This window comes from Myotis yumanensis, unplaced genomic scaffold (genome assembly GCF_028538775.1).
Source record: "Myotis yumanensis isolate MYYU_CA2020_CCGP unplaced genomic scaffold, mMyoYum1.0.hap1 SCAF_9, whole genome shotgun sequence".
Lineage (NCBI taxonomy): Eukaryota > Metazoa > Chordata > Mammalia > Chiroptera > Vespertilionidae > Myotis > Myotis yumanensis.
In genome coordinates, this window is record NW_027223760.1 from 39,643,503 (window position 1) to 39,657,492 (window position 13,990).

Sequence of the window (13,990 nt, forward strand, 5' to 3'; positions counted from 1 at the left end):
TCAATTATTTTTCCTGAACCTTAACATAGAAAACATAAATTATTTAAATCAGATCCTTGAGCTGCATGATGATTAAAGAAACAATGGTTTGAAGGGGAGTTGGAGGAGGAACAACTCATTAAATAAGCCTATGTACACCAAAGACAAAATGGTTTTGTTTGGATGTTCTTTCTGAACTCCGTGAATATCCTAGATCCATTTTAAAAATATGCACATAACAGTATTGCCCATTCATTACATAATTACTCCCAGAGTCTGAACTTGTGTTCTCGTCAGGTCATAGTTAAATAGGGTTAGGCTGAATCCTGTCTGTGGGGAAACAGAGAACTTGACCTGCATTTCCTTTTTCCCAGGTGGTTATCACAGAAGCAGCTGTTGCCTTTTACTTCCAGCCTCACAGTCAGTTACACTGTATGTACTGCCTTATAGAAATATCTTATCCACATTGAGCTTCAACGTCATCGTTTATCAGTTATTATTATTAATTTTATCAATTAACTTTTAACCTTTAAATTTGTCTTATTTTCAACTTGGCCAGTTATATTGAAGACCGGAAGAGTTCCAGTAATGACAAGTCCCAGTTCCTAAAAACAGAACCAGAGAGAAAAGGCAAATTAAAATTGAAACTTAAACTCTGTTCTACTGCATTAGTCTTTGATATCTGACATTGCATTTTATACTATATAAAGAGCCACAAAAAACTAGTAATAGATTTTGAAAGATTATTTTACAAAAAAATCAATAAAAATGTCTTAGAAATAATCAAGATCTATTAGGTAACTATTGAAGCATGCAACACCTAAAATATTATTCTATAAGAGCACTGCAAATAACTTAAAATACAAAAAAATCAACTGACACCAAACATTTCAGTTATCCTGTTCTACTCTTTTCTTTACGGTGATAGTTCACCTAACATCAGAGGCCTCCATGAGCAGAGTGATATTAAAATATTATGTGCTTCAAATGATTTATTCACCTTCCTTTGTTGTAGCTTCATTCTTGATTTTCTTTTTCATGCCCTAGCCCAAGGCTTACATGCTAAATCACAAATGTGTTGCAGAATTAACATTATGAACCAAAGAAACATGTTACAGATAACTGCATTTCTGGGATATTCTTGGTAAATACTATGCTGTTCAAAAGAAGTAATATCCTCCAAAATAAAGAGTAGTTTTCACAAAGTAAAATGATGTAGACAAAAACTTTAAGCATAAAATATGAAAGACTAGTCATGAAGCAGTTTAGTGTAACAATAATAAATCAGAATGTAGACGATATCATAGATTAAACTAGAGGTCCGGTGCATGGATTCATGCACCAGTGGTATCCCTCAGCCTAGCCTGTGCCCTCTTGCAATCCGGGACCCCTCGGGGGATGTCACACTCCTGGTTTCAGTCTGATTCCTACAGGCCAGGCTGAGGGACTCCACGGGTGCAATGGGCTTGTTTGGGCCCAATCCCCACAGGCCAGGCCAAGGGACCCCACTGGTGCACAAATCCATGCACCGGGCCTCTAGTATGCATATAAGATCTTTGGTTAATCTCTTCTACCCTTCCTTGAGATTCATCAGTCTGTTCCATGTTTCCATACCTGTGCATTGAGTGTCTGGCCCCTGGTGGTCAATGTGCATCATAGCTATCGGTCAAACAGTTGCTTAGGCTTTTATATATGTAGATGAGACCATGGATTAGTCCAAATGAACTGATTTTCAAGTCAGAGGTTCCCTTTTCTTTATTACTGCCATCTGACTAATAAAGAAATATAGGCCACCTATATATTTACCACTATTTCATGTCAAACACCATTTTTAACAGTCATTTTTAAAATAATTTTAAAATTGTCAAAAATTTCTCAGCTAAGCTGAGAAAATAGTGAATGATATTAGTGAAAAATATTAGTGAATCTTCTTGTGAATAATAACCCTAAATCCAAATCTCAGGACCCCTGTTCTCATTCCAGAAACAGCATGGTCTCATGGAGAAATATCCTAGATTAGGGTTTAAAAATGTGCATGTGGGAAGCACAAAAATAATGGAAACCAAATAAAGTGAGGAAGGACAATCATAGAGAAGCTTTCAGTAGAACAAGATACTAAATTTTGGGGACAAATAAAGTTAAGGATACATCTACACATTGTTGGGTGCATGATGATTTATATGTTAGCTCTCTAATTAGTCCTAAACAAGACCATTTGACAATGAAAGCATCCTTAATTAAATGTGCAAATTAATATTCACAATGAAAATATTTCATCTCAAAAAAAGTCAAAATTACAGGTAATTCATAAAACTAGTCCCCAAAAAATAATTAATTGAAGATTCCTTTTGGCAAACTTTCCATTTGAGTTATAATGTACATGCATAGTTTAATACATGCTAGTGTAAAATAAGAAAAGGTATATATGGATATAATCTCTTTCTTTGGATCACTTTTGCATTTGTATAGAATACTCTAATTAGCATATAAATACTGTAACATGTTCTAAAATAAGATACAAGACTAATATATTAAATAAATTCATGGATAAACTCATTGGTGGCCAACAATCATTTTCTCCCTTATTTATACAGCAGACAGAAAAACAACAACAACAAAAATACACAACAACTGTACTCATTTCTAGAGAATTAGAAAAGAGGAACAAAACAAGATTTCTGCTCTCCTGGAATTTATTTGATATTTATTTTCTAGAACCCAGCTCTTTTTCCACCTCTCTCTTTTTATGTGCAGAACCTCACTTTACCTCCCAAATAAAGTGAACCCTCTATAATACTGCTCCAGTCTTGTTTCTGTCCTTTCTCTCATTATCTCCTGAAGTGACTTATGTATCATTCCTTCATATACCCAGCACTTCACAACTTTCATCCTGCACCCCGTGTGGTTCACTGCTCATCACCAATAATAAAAACCTAACCTGAAGTGGAAAATCAGAAAAAAAATGCCACCTTCTTTTTAACCTCACCCTACTTTATCTCAAAATATATGGCTTATTTCTTCTGAATTTCCAGATACCTTTTCATTTGCTCATTATACTTACTATAGTCTTGGAATATTTTCCCTTTTACCTCTTAGTATAACAGTTATTTTGACCAGCATTTGTTTTGAATCTGTTATGTGCAGAGACTATAAACAAGTAATTAGAAATATAAGATGGGTCACTTTTCATTTTCAAGTGAGCAAAAAGAACATGTGTTCTCTTTTGACATTTAGTTCCAGCTTATAGAACAGCATATTTAGAACCAACATTTCTTCCTAATGTCTTTTGTGCTATCAGTAAGAACCTTACCAACAGTGCACAAATGTTGGTGAATGAACTTCTGGTCATAGGAAATACTACAGGGCATAATTATTGACTCCTCCTATCATACTCTGTACTATGATGGATTTGGGAAAGGAAGAAATTTGGCCATAGCTTTAGATGACCATGTGACCTTAAATAAATATGTGATGTCAAGAAGGAACACTGGACAGTAATTTTAACTAGGCCCTGAGGTAGCAAGCTTCACTTTATCGGCCTCAGCATGCAAGGCTGCTGCTAATAGTGCCTATGTTCCTTCTAACTTCCTGTATATGTTTATTTTACAAGAACCAAATGATAAGTAATTTAAGTGGGTTGCATTTTGCCCCTCGGGTTCATCGTTGTATTTAGAACAGTTGAATCAGCATATAATTACATTTCAAGTAGGAAAAGGGGTTATTGAATCACTATGTACTTTTCAGAGCTTAGTACTTTGATTCTCTCTAATATGTACATTAGTAAAATCATTAATAAAGTCTTATTAAGATTAAGCATATGCATATTTCTTAAGCATGATAATTACTGTCTATAACTTTCATATCAGGAAAGAAAAATTTACATTAACATTTTTTTCTCAGATTCAGCCCTATTAACATTTTGAGCTGGATGATTCTTTGTTGAGTGTGCATGGTGGGAGGGTGGGAGTTCTCTCGTCCATAGTAGGGTGTTTAGCAGCGTGCCTGCAGGGCCTCTGCACCTCAGTCATCATGCTAGAAATATCTATGTAGGTATTTCCAAATGACCTGCGAAGGGGAAAATCACTCACAGCTGAGAACTTCCACCTTAAAATATAACTGAATACCTGTACTAAAATTGTAATTGTGTAATGGACAAGTTAACATGCTTTTGTTATTTCATACCTGATTTGATCACCTCAAGGGCCTATTTTTATAAACATTTGGGGTTGACCTAAAGCAAGAGTTTATATATGAAGAGGTGATTAGGTTTGTATTGAATTCAGAATAAGGTAAGATTTCTTGCCTGTCTAACTGCATGTACTTCTGAGTTTTTTGGGGATCTGGCTTGATTTACTGAAGCTACAAATGCTTCTGCTAGTGGAGGTCTACTTTTAAAATACTTCAAAATTCTTGTTCAAAACCTGCAGTAACAGGTACTAATTCACAAGACTTTCAGCATTTTTCCCATAGCTATTGAAAAAGTTATGGAAATGCCCATAAATGCATGGTTGGAAACTTTACATTCTTAATGGATCAACTAAAAAAGAGATAACACTTTATATCTGTGGTTCTCTACTATACAAGTATAGCTTTGTATTTAGATTATCTAAATTCTAGTTTAAAAAATTTGTGATAGGGTTTTAAAAAAGGTTTAGTGAAATGGAAAAGAGAAATGTCATCTACAAAGAAGTCAGCTGTGTGCTTTTGTTATGACAATTTTTGGTTGAATAGCCAACCTCTTACCAGTGCATCCAGGTACACATTTGTCCATTGGACTTGCTTAGCTTTGTCTCCTGCTAAAACCATTGGTCTTCCCAGAACATCCAAATATTCCTATTTATTAAAAAAAAGTAAAATAGTTGAAAATTAAAAAAGCTGTGTTAAAAAAAAAACATCTCCACAGAAGAAAAATTATCTACAGTTAAAAATGAATATGGAGTCAAAATTATTAAGACAGTAAGCATGTAATCATTCAATTCCTACTTTGGGCACTCCTTAAATGGTATAACTACATACTCTGAATCAACATTATTTGACTTACATTATTTATAAAATATATCTACCCTAGTTTTTCCTAGTAACAATCAAAACATTATCTTTCTGTGGCAAAGCCAATGATAAGTGAAATATGTTCCCTGTGAATTGTTTTATGTTAATCTAAACTATTTTAGGCTCTGTGATTTACTGGATGGAACTGCACAAATTTGAAATAATAAAGCAGCCACGTATTTGCTTTCATATCATAGATTGTTTGGCTGAAATTCAAAACTACATTTAAACATATAAAAAAATAAATGAAATACTGTGCCAAATCTAGACATCAGACTCAAATGCAGCTGCTGTTTCATTTCAACATTCAATGTACTCAGAATTCATTTCCACAAATTTCACATTATTTAAGCTAAATGTGACTTAGTCTATTTTACAGATCCTCAGTTATATTCAAAATTGAGCTATGGTTTCAAACAGTAATTTATGAATACTTAAAAATAAAACCAATTTAAATTAACCTAATTGTTTCAATGTATAAAGTTACTGACCAGGCATGTTTTTCTTTTTCTATGTATTTCATTTATTTATTTATTTTTCTTTATTAAGGTATTACATATGTGTCCTTATCACCCAATTGCCCCCCCCCCCGAAACCCCCACTCATGCCCGCACTTCCCTGTTGTCTCATTGGTTAGACTTATATGCATGCATAAAAGTCCTTTGGTTGATCTCTCCCCCTTAAATGGTTGTAGAAAAACCATCTCCTTGATTTAAGTTTATTTTAAACAGGTAAATATATCTACAAGCGTTATTTGGGGATGTAAATTCTTAGTAAGAACTTATATAATTTGTCCAGAATAATTACAGTTTCATTTTCGATGTGATACCGACAACTGGAAAAAAAAGACTCATTTAAATTATTTGCAAGAGAATCAAGTTCAAATTACATGAGATGAGACTATTAGTAACTTTGATTGTATTTGGTTTGTACGATGTTTTTCACATCTGAGAAGAACAATATACTTATATATTTTATGTTTGAGTTTTAGAACCCTTGGAACCTTACTGGAATAAAAAGTAATACATTGCTGCCCTGGCTGGTGTAGCTCAGTTGGTTGGAGCCACATCACAGTGCCTCGAAGGGTCATGGATTTGATTCCCAGTCAAGGCATATACCCAGGTTTCGGGTTCTATCTCTGGTCAGGAGGCAAGCAATATATGTTCTCTCTCTCTCTCTCTACCTCTTCCTTCCTCTGTCTCTAAAATCAATAAAAACATATCCTTGGGTGAGGAATAAAAAACAATAATATATTGCCATAATACTCATCATTTTGTTACAAATGTAATATTATGCATAAACGTAAACTTATTACATAAAATATTTTCATTTTCACCTATTTTCTGCATATTGAGCACATATAATTCAGAAAATACCTTATATTTTGAAAACAATAATTTAATAAAGGTTTGAAAAACTGTACCTGAGTATTGATTCTTATTGCTCCAATGGAAGGAATTTCATAATAATAACCTGAAACATATGTATACATATTTATGAAAATATATTATAGAAGTGTTCATGCAATTATTTATGGCTTCGTAAGAAAAACATTTTTTCCACCTTAATTGTGCAAACAGTAAAATATTAACACCACCAATAAATTTGAAAATTATTGATTATTGTATATTCATTACAGATACATAGTTTACTAGAAATGTTGCTACATTATCTTACATTGTACAAAATAACTTATTTTTCTACAAAACAGTAGAAAACATAAAAATGTTTTCTATGGGGGAAATTATTGACAACGAATGATCATGAGCATCTGATAATCATATTTATATAAAATATGTGCCTAACTATAACTTTAAGAATACATTTAGGTTCTTTCTATTCCTATGTGATCACTGTTTATCTTTCAAATAACATCTTATATTTTTTCTGAGTACAAAGGAAATATGGACTTACTACACAAAATATGAATTATTTAGAAATGTGTAAAAATACATTTTTAAAACAACAATAATTTTACCAGACAAAAATGTACATATGTCACACTTTCTTATATCCAAGTTTTATGTAATTTAGGTATTCTTTCATTGTTGGTTTTTCACATTAAGGTTATATTTAATAAGCATCATTAAGTATCATTTAATATATCCTTTTATGAATGTACAATATCACCAGTGTCTGAATTTTTATATAATGTAACAAAAAGTCTGTTGTGTTGCTTTTCCACAGAAAACATTGTCAGCATCTTATTCTAGCCTTGAGTCCTATAAAATTAGCTACAACTTTAATTTATTTTAAATAATAATATGTAGAACTACAACTACCAAATTATTTTTTTCTAATAAGACGTGGTCATGAAAATGGATGTTACCTTTATTTTCACAGGCCATCCACTGAATAGGTCCTCTGTCATAATTATGTTGACCAACAGAAAATGTGAATACACGTACCTGGTGAATAAAAATTTAGGTATCTGTTAGGCTGCATACCCTTTAATTAAACTGCACAACAATATAGCTAAAGTAAAAAAATAAATAAATAAAAGCATGTTTTTCATAGTTGATTAATGGGACAAGAAAAATTGAGACCAGAAAAGCATTATGGAAGGCACCAGACAGAAAAAAATATCACCACAGACTTCAGTTATGAAATTTAAAGGTGCCCTGCACCATATCCTGATCCTATGGCAAGATCATAACTAAGGTTTTATTAGTAGAAACAGCATCTTTCAGGTCCAGTCTAAGTTCACCTGTTTTACCTGGTTAAAACACATTATTCATATATCTAGTCAGTACACAATAGAAATTTCCCCGTACTTTATAGATATGCAGTGATAAAAATCCTGTGTAATAAAAGGGTGATGTGCAAATCTAATGAACGGCAGAAGGCTGGTCAATGTGATGTGCGCAGACCACTGGGGGCAGACACTCAATGCAGCAGCTGCCTCCTAGTGGTCAGTGCGCTCCCACAGGGGGAGCGCTGCCCAGGCAGAAGCTGGGCTCATGGCTGGCGAGTGCAGCGGCGGTGGTGGGAGCCTCTCCCGCCTCGGTGGCAGCGCTAAGGATGCCTGACTGCCGAGTTAGGCCCGATCCCCATGGACATCCCCCGAGGGCCCCTAGACTGCGAATGGGCACAGGTGGGCTGAGGGACACCCCCCCACACACACTGAGTGCACAAATGTGCACTGGGCCTCTAGTGTATATATAAAGGCCATCATTATGCTTTTAGTTGCTTAAGGCAATTAAATTTAGTGATGTTTTTACTACTTTCACACTATGGAAATATTTAGGATGCACAGGTATGATTATGCTAGTTATATTACTTATTTTCTATAAAAGATGGTTGGTGTATATAAATATTTTAAGCTCTGACAATTTTTAAAGAGAATCAAAATAGACAGTTTCTAACATGTTATAAAATATGCAAATCTTTAAAACTTTAATTGAGATGGTTGTTAAATTATAGTAATTTAAGTATTTATTGAGAGGCACTGAGTTTAAATAATACTATAAAAGTGTAGAGGACAAATTTAATGATGCTAACAAGTATTTAATAAAATGGCTATTTAACATGGGTTGATTTTTACCAATTTAGTAATCTAAACCAATATTCTAAGTTCCACATTTTAGCTTTTTCTAAAGATAAACATGCAGAAAATCACTTTTCCATGATTTTCATGTTCTGGTTTGAACTATGTTAAGAGCTTTTCCCTAATTCATGTCGATTGACTGTTTGAATTGACATTTTCTAATTGTTTCATCTGTTTCATCTTTTCCACATGATTGCAGAGCTCAAATCTCAAAAGAGATTTCACATCTGTTCTCTGTTCTCTCACTTGTCTCGGCCACACAGAAACCACATTATAACAACCCCTGCCCAAAAACGTACATCGGGGATGTTGCCGTTTCACTTGTAAAGTTTTATGTGAGCCACCCCTAAGTCGTCCAGGTTGGCCTTAGCTGGTTATGTACCGAGCCATTCGGTGGACACAGCTGAGTTTTAATCACCTCAAGTGGCAAGAACAAATGACTGGTTCTCGGTTAACAAAAGTGTAGTGACTAATGACACTTTTTTTCCTCTCAAAACACAAGATTTATTTTCTTAAATTCTTCAATTGGATCCCTTTTAGGCTGCCTATATATTTCAATGGAGTGTTACTGCTTATATAGTTGAACTTACTCCTAAATGGAAATACTTGTGGATAAGCAGGTTCGCCACCCTACTGATGACTCGATTTAAATGCTAGCCCCTACACAACTGTCACATGAATTCAGGGCAGGGAAAAAACCCAGATGCTCCAGAAAGCACTCGGGGATTGGCTTTATAATTAACATGTGAAAGCATGTCTCCACTTTTCAACTTAAAGCATTGCTTTCTCTCATTGTTCCTGTTCCCACAAAAGTGTTCTAGGAAAAAAATTTTCCATGAAACACTTTTCATTAAAAAGAAATAAATGAATACCACTAATACGTCTCTTCCAGGCAAGTATTTCTAATGACATAGAGACATAGATGCTACACTTAGACATACCACGTCATTATTTTGAGTGATGTTATTTATCAAATAGTCCAAATAAACACAAATCAGCCAAAAAAACATAAGGGTTAAAAAAAAAAAAAAGCTTGTAACTTTGCTTTACTACTAAAGTTTTTCCTACTACCCTGGAGCCCTCTGAAGTCCAAATTAAGGGATTCGGGATCAGGGCTGGGTGTGGAAGTATACTTTCTGTCACAGTTATAATTTCATAACATTTTAAAGGACACTCATTTCCACCACCACCCCATCTGTCTGTTCATTTTTCACATAGGTCCTTGGCTATTTGAATATAACATTAACTGATTGAATCCTCCCCATATACAAATATATATGCTTTAACTGTCAACATTTTTTTAAAATGTTATCTTTATAAAGCATTATATTTTTTATTTTTCAATTATAGTTTACTCACTTAAATATTTTAATATGTTTTTTTATTTATTTTAAAGAGAGGGAGAGAGCTAGAAACATCCACAAGAGAGACACATCAATCTGCTACCTCATGCACGCCCCCTACTGGGGATTTAGCACGCAACCTGGGCATGTGCCCTGACCTGGAATTGAACCAGTAACCTCTTGGTGCATGGGATGATGCTCAATCCACTGAGCCACACCATCAGGGCTACTGTCAACGTTTTAAAAGATATTTTTCTTTCTGAAATTTTCCGAACTCCATGCGGGTAATAAAATCTCAAGAATTTTAAATGTAACCTTTTTATAACTTCTGCAACTACCTTTCCATTACAATATTTACAAAATCTGTCTACTATATCTAAGATTCTTATTTTTCTTTTGATGGATATATACACACACATACACACACACATATACATACATATACACCAATCAGATGCATGTTTATATTAAATTATTTCAGATTATCTTAGAATTTTCAGAAATAATTTAAAAATATATATATTTGGTTCAGAAAAAGTATACTAAGAATTACCTAAAATTTTAAATTCCTTATATGACAATGAAAAAAATCAATAAAATTATTTCACTTGCAGATGCCATAACTATGTCTAATTTAGTTTTGTTTTATACATAATAGGTAATTATGAAAGAATTTTAACTTCATAAACATGTGAAATACACGTTATAGTGCATGTACATGATGAATTAGTGAAATTTAAAATATTTTTTTTCACACTGACTTTCCACTTGGACTTGAGATGGTATTATTCCTATTCTATATAATATTACTGCCACCCTGTGGAATAATGAACTGATCTAAAATTCCAGATACCCAGATCCACAGAGATGATTGCTATGCCCTGCTCTCGTGTTTTCCACTGCTTTAAATTTACACTTCAGATTTAGCTATAATTTTAGGTAAAGGAAAAATAAAGCGATTCCTTGGAATATGCACAATTTAAAAATCAAGGTAAACTACATTCCCAATTATGTATATTTTTAGAGCTCTTTTCTTATTAGTGCATTTGGATGGTCTTAAATAAAATGACACACAAAATAACTCAAAATCCTTAATGTGTACTCACACAAGCTATGTATTTTATCTAAAGTTTCAAACAAATTAATTTAAACCAACTTTATATCAAGACAAAGTCAACTTTTGTAAAAACATTACTTACGCTGCATGATACATTTATAATCACAATATTAGACTCATGTAACAAACGCAAACTAAAAACTTTTCTAAATAATATAGAAAATTTGCTAAATGTTCCTCAACTAATTTGTGTGATTTTCAACAGGCTCATGTTTCGAAATGTTCACTTCTGTGAGGTACATATATGAGACATATACAATCATAGATGGCTTTGAAAAATATTTTGATAATGCTGGTGCCCAGATCTTTAACAGAAATAATATGGGAAAGTAGTGTTAAATAAACATTGGATTAGGTTAAAACAGTTCCAAGATTATACTATTTTATCTATTGTATCTATTTTAGTGTCTTATAAATAAATGGAAATAAATATTTGTTAAATGAAAAAAAAGCCCATAATCAAATGAGTGGTCTCAACTTCTCACCAGAGGGATCTAAGACATATGTCATGCTATCTGACATGTAAAGCAATTAATTATAACAGAGCAGAGCCGACACAGGGCTCATAGCTGTCTTGCATTTTGTAATCTGGGCAGTTTCATTATATCATGGTAAATTCTTAACCTTTTTTTTTATGTTATTTAGACTTGCTCAATGGAGTTAAACAAACTTTTGCAGGCAAAATAAAATAAACTTAATTCACGTACCACTTATGTACTGCATTAATTCCTAAAGAATAAAAAAAATTCTCATAACCCTTGACTCATGCTTAGTTGTATAAGCATATGCATAGAAGCAATAGTAATTTAAGAGTGTATTTAATAAAATTAAACTAAAAACAATTAAACATCAGTCCTTACTAGCCTCAAACTTTCATAATTGGCCTTTAGTTGTTTCAAAAACCAAATTTTCTCTGAATAGAGAAATTGTAATTCCAATAATATAAAGCTGATACATCGAGTCTGCCTTAATTGATCAGAGAAAACTTTTAATTAACAAATTTTGTTATTTGAAATACATTACTGATTTGTTTCTTATAATATGCAAATGATTTATAACTTTATCCTACAATACTCGACTTCTGCTAATCTCTTTATTTTGTTTTGTTTGTTGAAGAATAAAATACTTGTCGTCAATTAAGATTTTTCCAAAGCCACAGGGTCAAACTATTTTAAAAAATCATAGGAATTTCTCGTTTCCCAGCAGAACACAGTTACTGGAAACTGTCACCTCGACAATTATCAGTTACCCAAAGTTCAAGTTTAATTTGCATTAGGCAAATCTCCAAGGAATAATGGAAATGAGACTATGAAGAAAGAAAGCCAATAAAACTAAAATAAAAACTTCAGCTATCGAAACATATTAGAGAAATGATGTCAGAAATGCGTTTTATTAATTTACTATGTGTACTAAAACTTTTGGCTTTACGCCTATAAAAATAGGAGATTGGACTGAGTATTTTAGAAGAAAATTCTGCAGTGGTTTCCAGAACTCACAAAGATCCCAGAATCCAGAGCATTTGAATAACCCATATCTCTAGTTTTATAGTATTATAAAGTAAATAACAGTGTCCAAATACCCCTTTCACACTTTATTTTATAAAGCCCAATGATCTGAAGGGTACTTGCAGCCTGCAAAATTTTGACAGCTGAGTTTCATCCATCTTTGCCTGTTAAAGCTGTGGGAAGCATGTCCTTCAGTGGTAAAATCCTGTTGTCCAACAAGAAGGAAGGCTCCTGGGTGGGCAAATGATGACGGGCATAGCCACAGGGCTGCCCGGGAGAAGAGAGAGACAGAGGACCGCCAGGCACATTCCACATAAGGCTAAGAAATGTGGACTGTAGATCGTTTAAACTCTTGACTCTGTCACTTAATAGCTGTGAGACTTTAACTTCTCAAATTTTGAATTTCTAATTTCCAAAATGGCAATGAGGATGATAATAAAAATACTTTTATCATATGATTAATCCAGTTGAAAATAAAATGATACATGCAAAGCATTTATATTATATGAAAAATTGTGAGCTCTGTACTTATTAGCTACGGTAATGAAGATGATGATAATTATAACAACAGTAGCAGTGATGACTAGAATGTCTTTTGTAGTCAAACCATCAGAATTCAAAGAGGTAACGTTTCCCATTAGTGGGACATTAGCCTTTCATGCCTCAAAATGAACTTAAAATTCCTCAAAAATATTACCTTTCTAAAGGAAAAAATTTGGCTCACTCTCTTACATTTAACAATAAGCTCTAAATAAAAGAGTCTAATATTGTCTAAATGTCATTTTGTTCCTATGAGATATGTCTGTACGGAATTCCCAAGGGTCTGACAGAAGCAATAATTTAATTGATGTTTGTTGGATTTGTTTAAGTTAACAATATGAAACAACTTTAAAAAGAAAAAGTGAAATGCAATAGTCATCTACTTTTATCTAAAAGAAGCAGATATTTCTTTTTCTCTCATATCTTACATGTGGGTGCATAACACAGATACACGATTTGGGATTATGATGGTATTTTTAATTTATAAACAACAATTATAATGAATCACCCTTACATGATCAGATTATAAGGAAGAAATTTTGAGTTCCCCCTCCTTCTGCCTTCATTTATAGTACTTTATAAGGAAAGAGTAAGTTACAGGCTCATTGCATTTCCAAGCAATTTGTAACTCTGCAAAGACTGCTGTCAGCTGAGATATCAGAAAATAAGCAATATAGTGATTTATTTCAGATGTTATTCTTGAGTAAAGCCAAATACTTTACTGACACTAGTAATGAGAATCCTCATGAAAAACTATGTGTTGGAATGATTAGGGTCAATGGAAAAGTGCCATTGATACAATCATTTTTATATAAACTTAAATCCTCCCTACTTCTAAGATGATGTGTAAGAATAGACCGTCAATTTTACTCCACATTCCAATTATAAGACAAATATTGTTTTAAGCAAC

General features: G+C 33.1%; 1 protein-coding gene across 8 annotated transcripts in view; it reads right to left on the minus strand.

Annotated features, from left to right (window-relative positions):
• Positions 1-13,990, minus strand: part of CACNA2D1 (calcium voltage-gated channel auxiliary subunit alpha2delta 1) — a 381,531-nt gene that overhangs the window by 57,758 nt on the left and 309,783 nt on the right. For all 8 annotated transcript variants that reach the window (XM_070424150.1, XM_070424148.1, XM_070424149.1 and 5 more), the window contains exons 13-16: positions 7,358-7,436; positions 6,452-6,501; positions 4,723-4,812; positions 507-584 (exon numbers count right to left, since the gene is read on the minus strand). In XM_070424150.1, the coding sequence (XP_070280251.1) occupies positions 507-584; positions 4,723-4,812; positions 6,452-6,501; positions 7,358-7,436 (297 nt within the window). The remainder of the gene's footprint in view (positions 1-506; positions 585-4,722; positions 4,813-6,451; positions 6,502-7,357; positions 7,437-13,990) is intronic.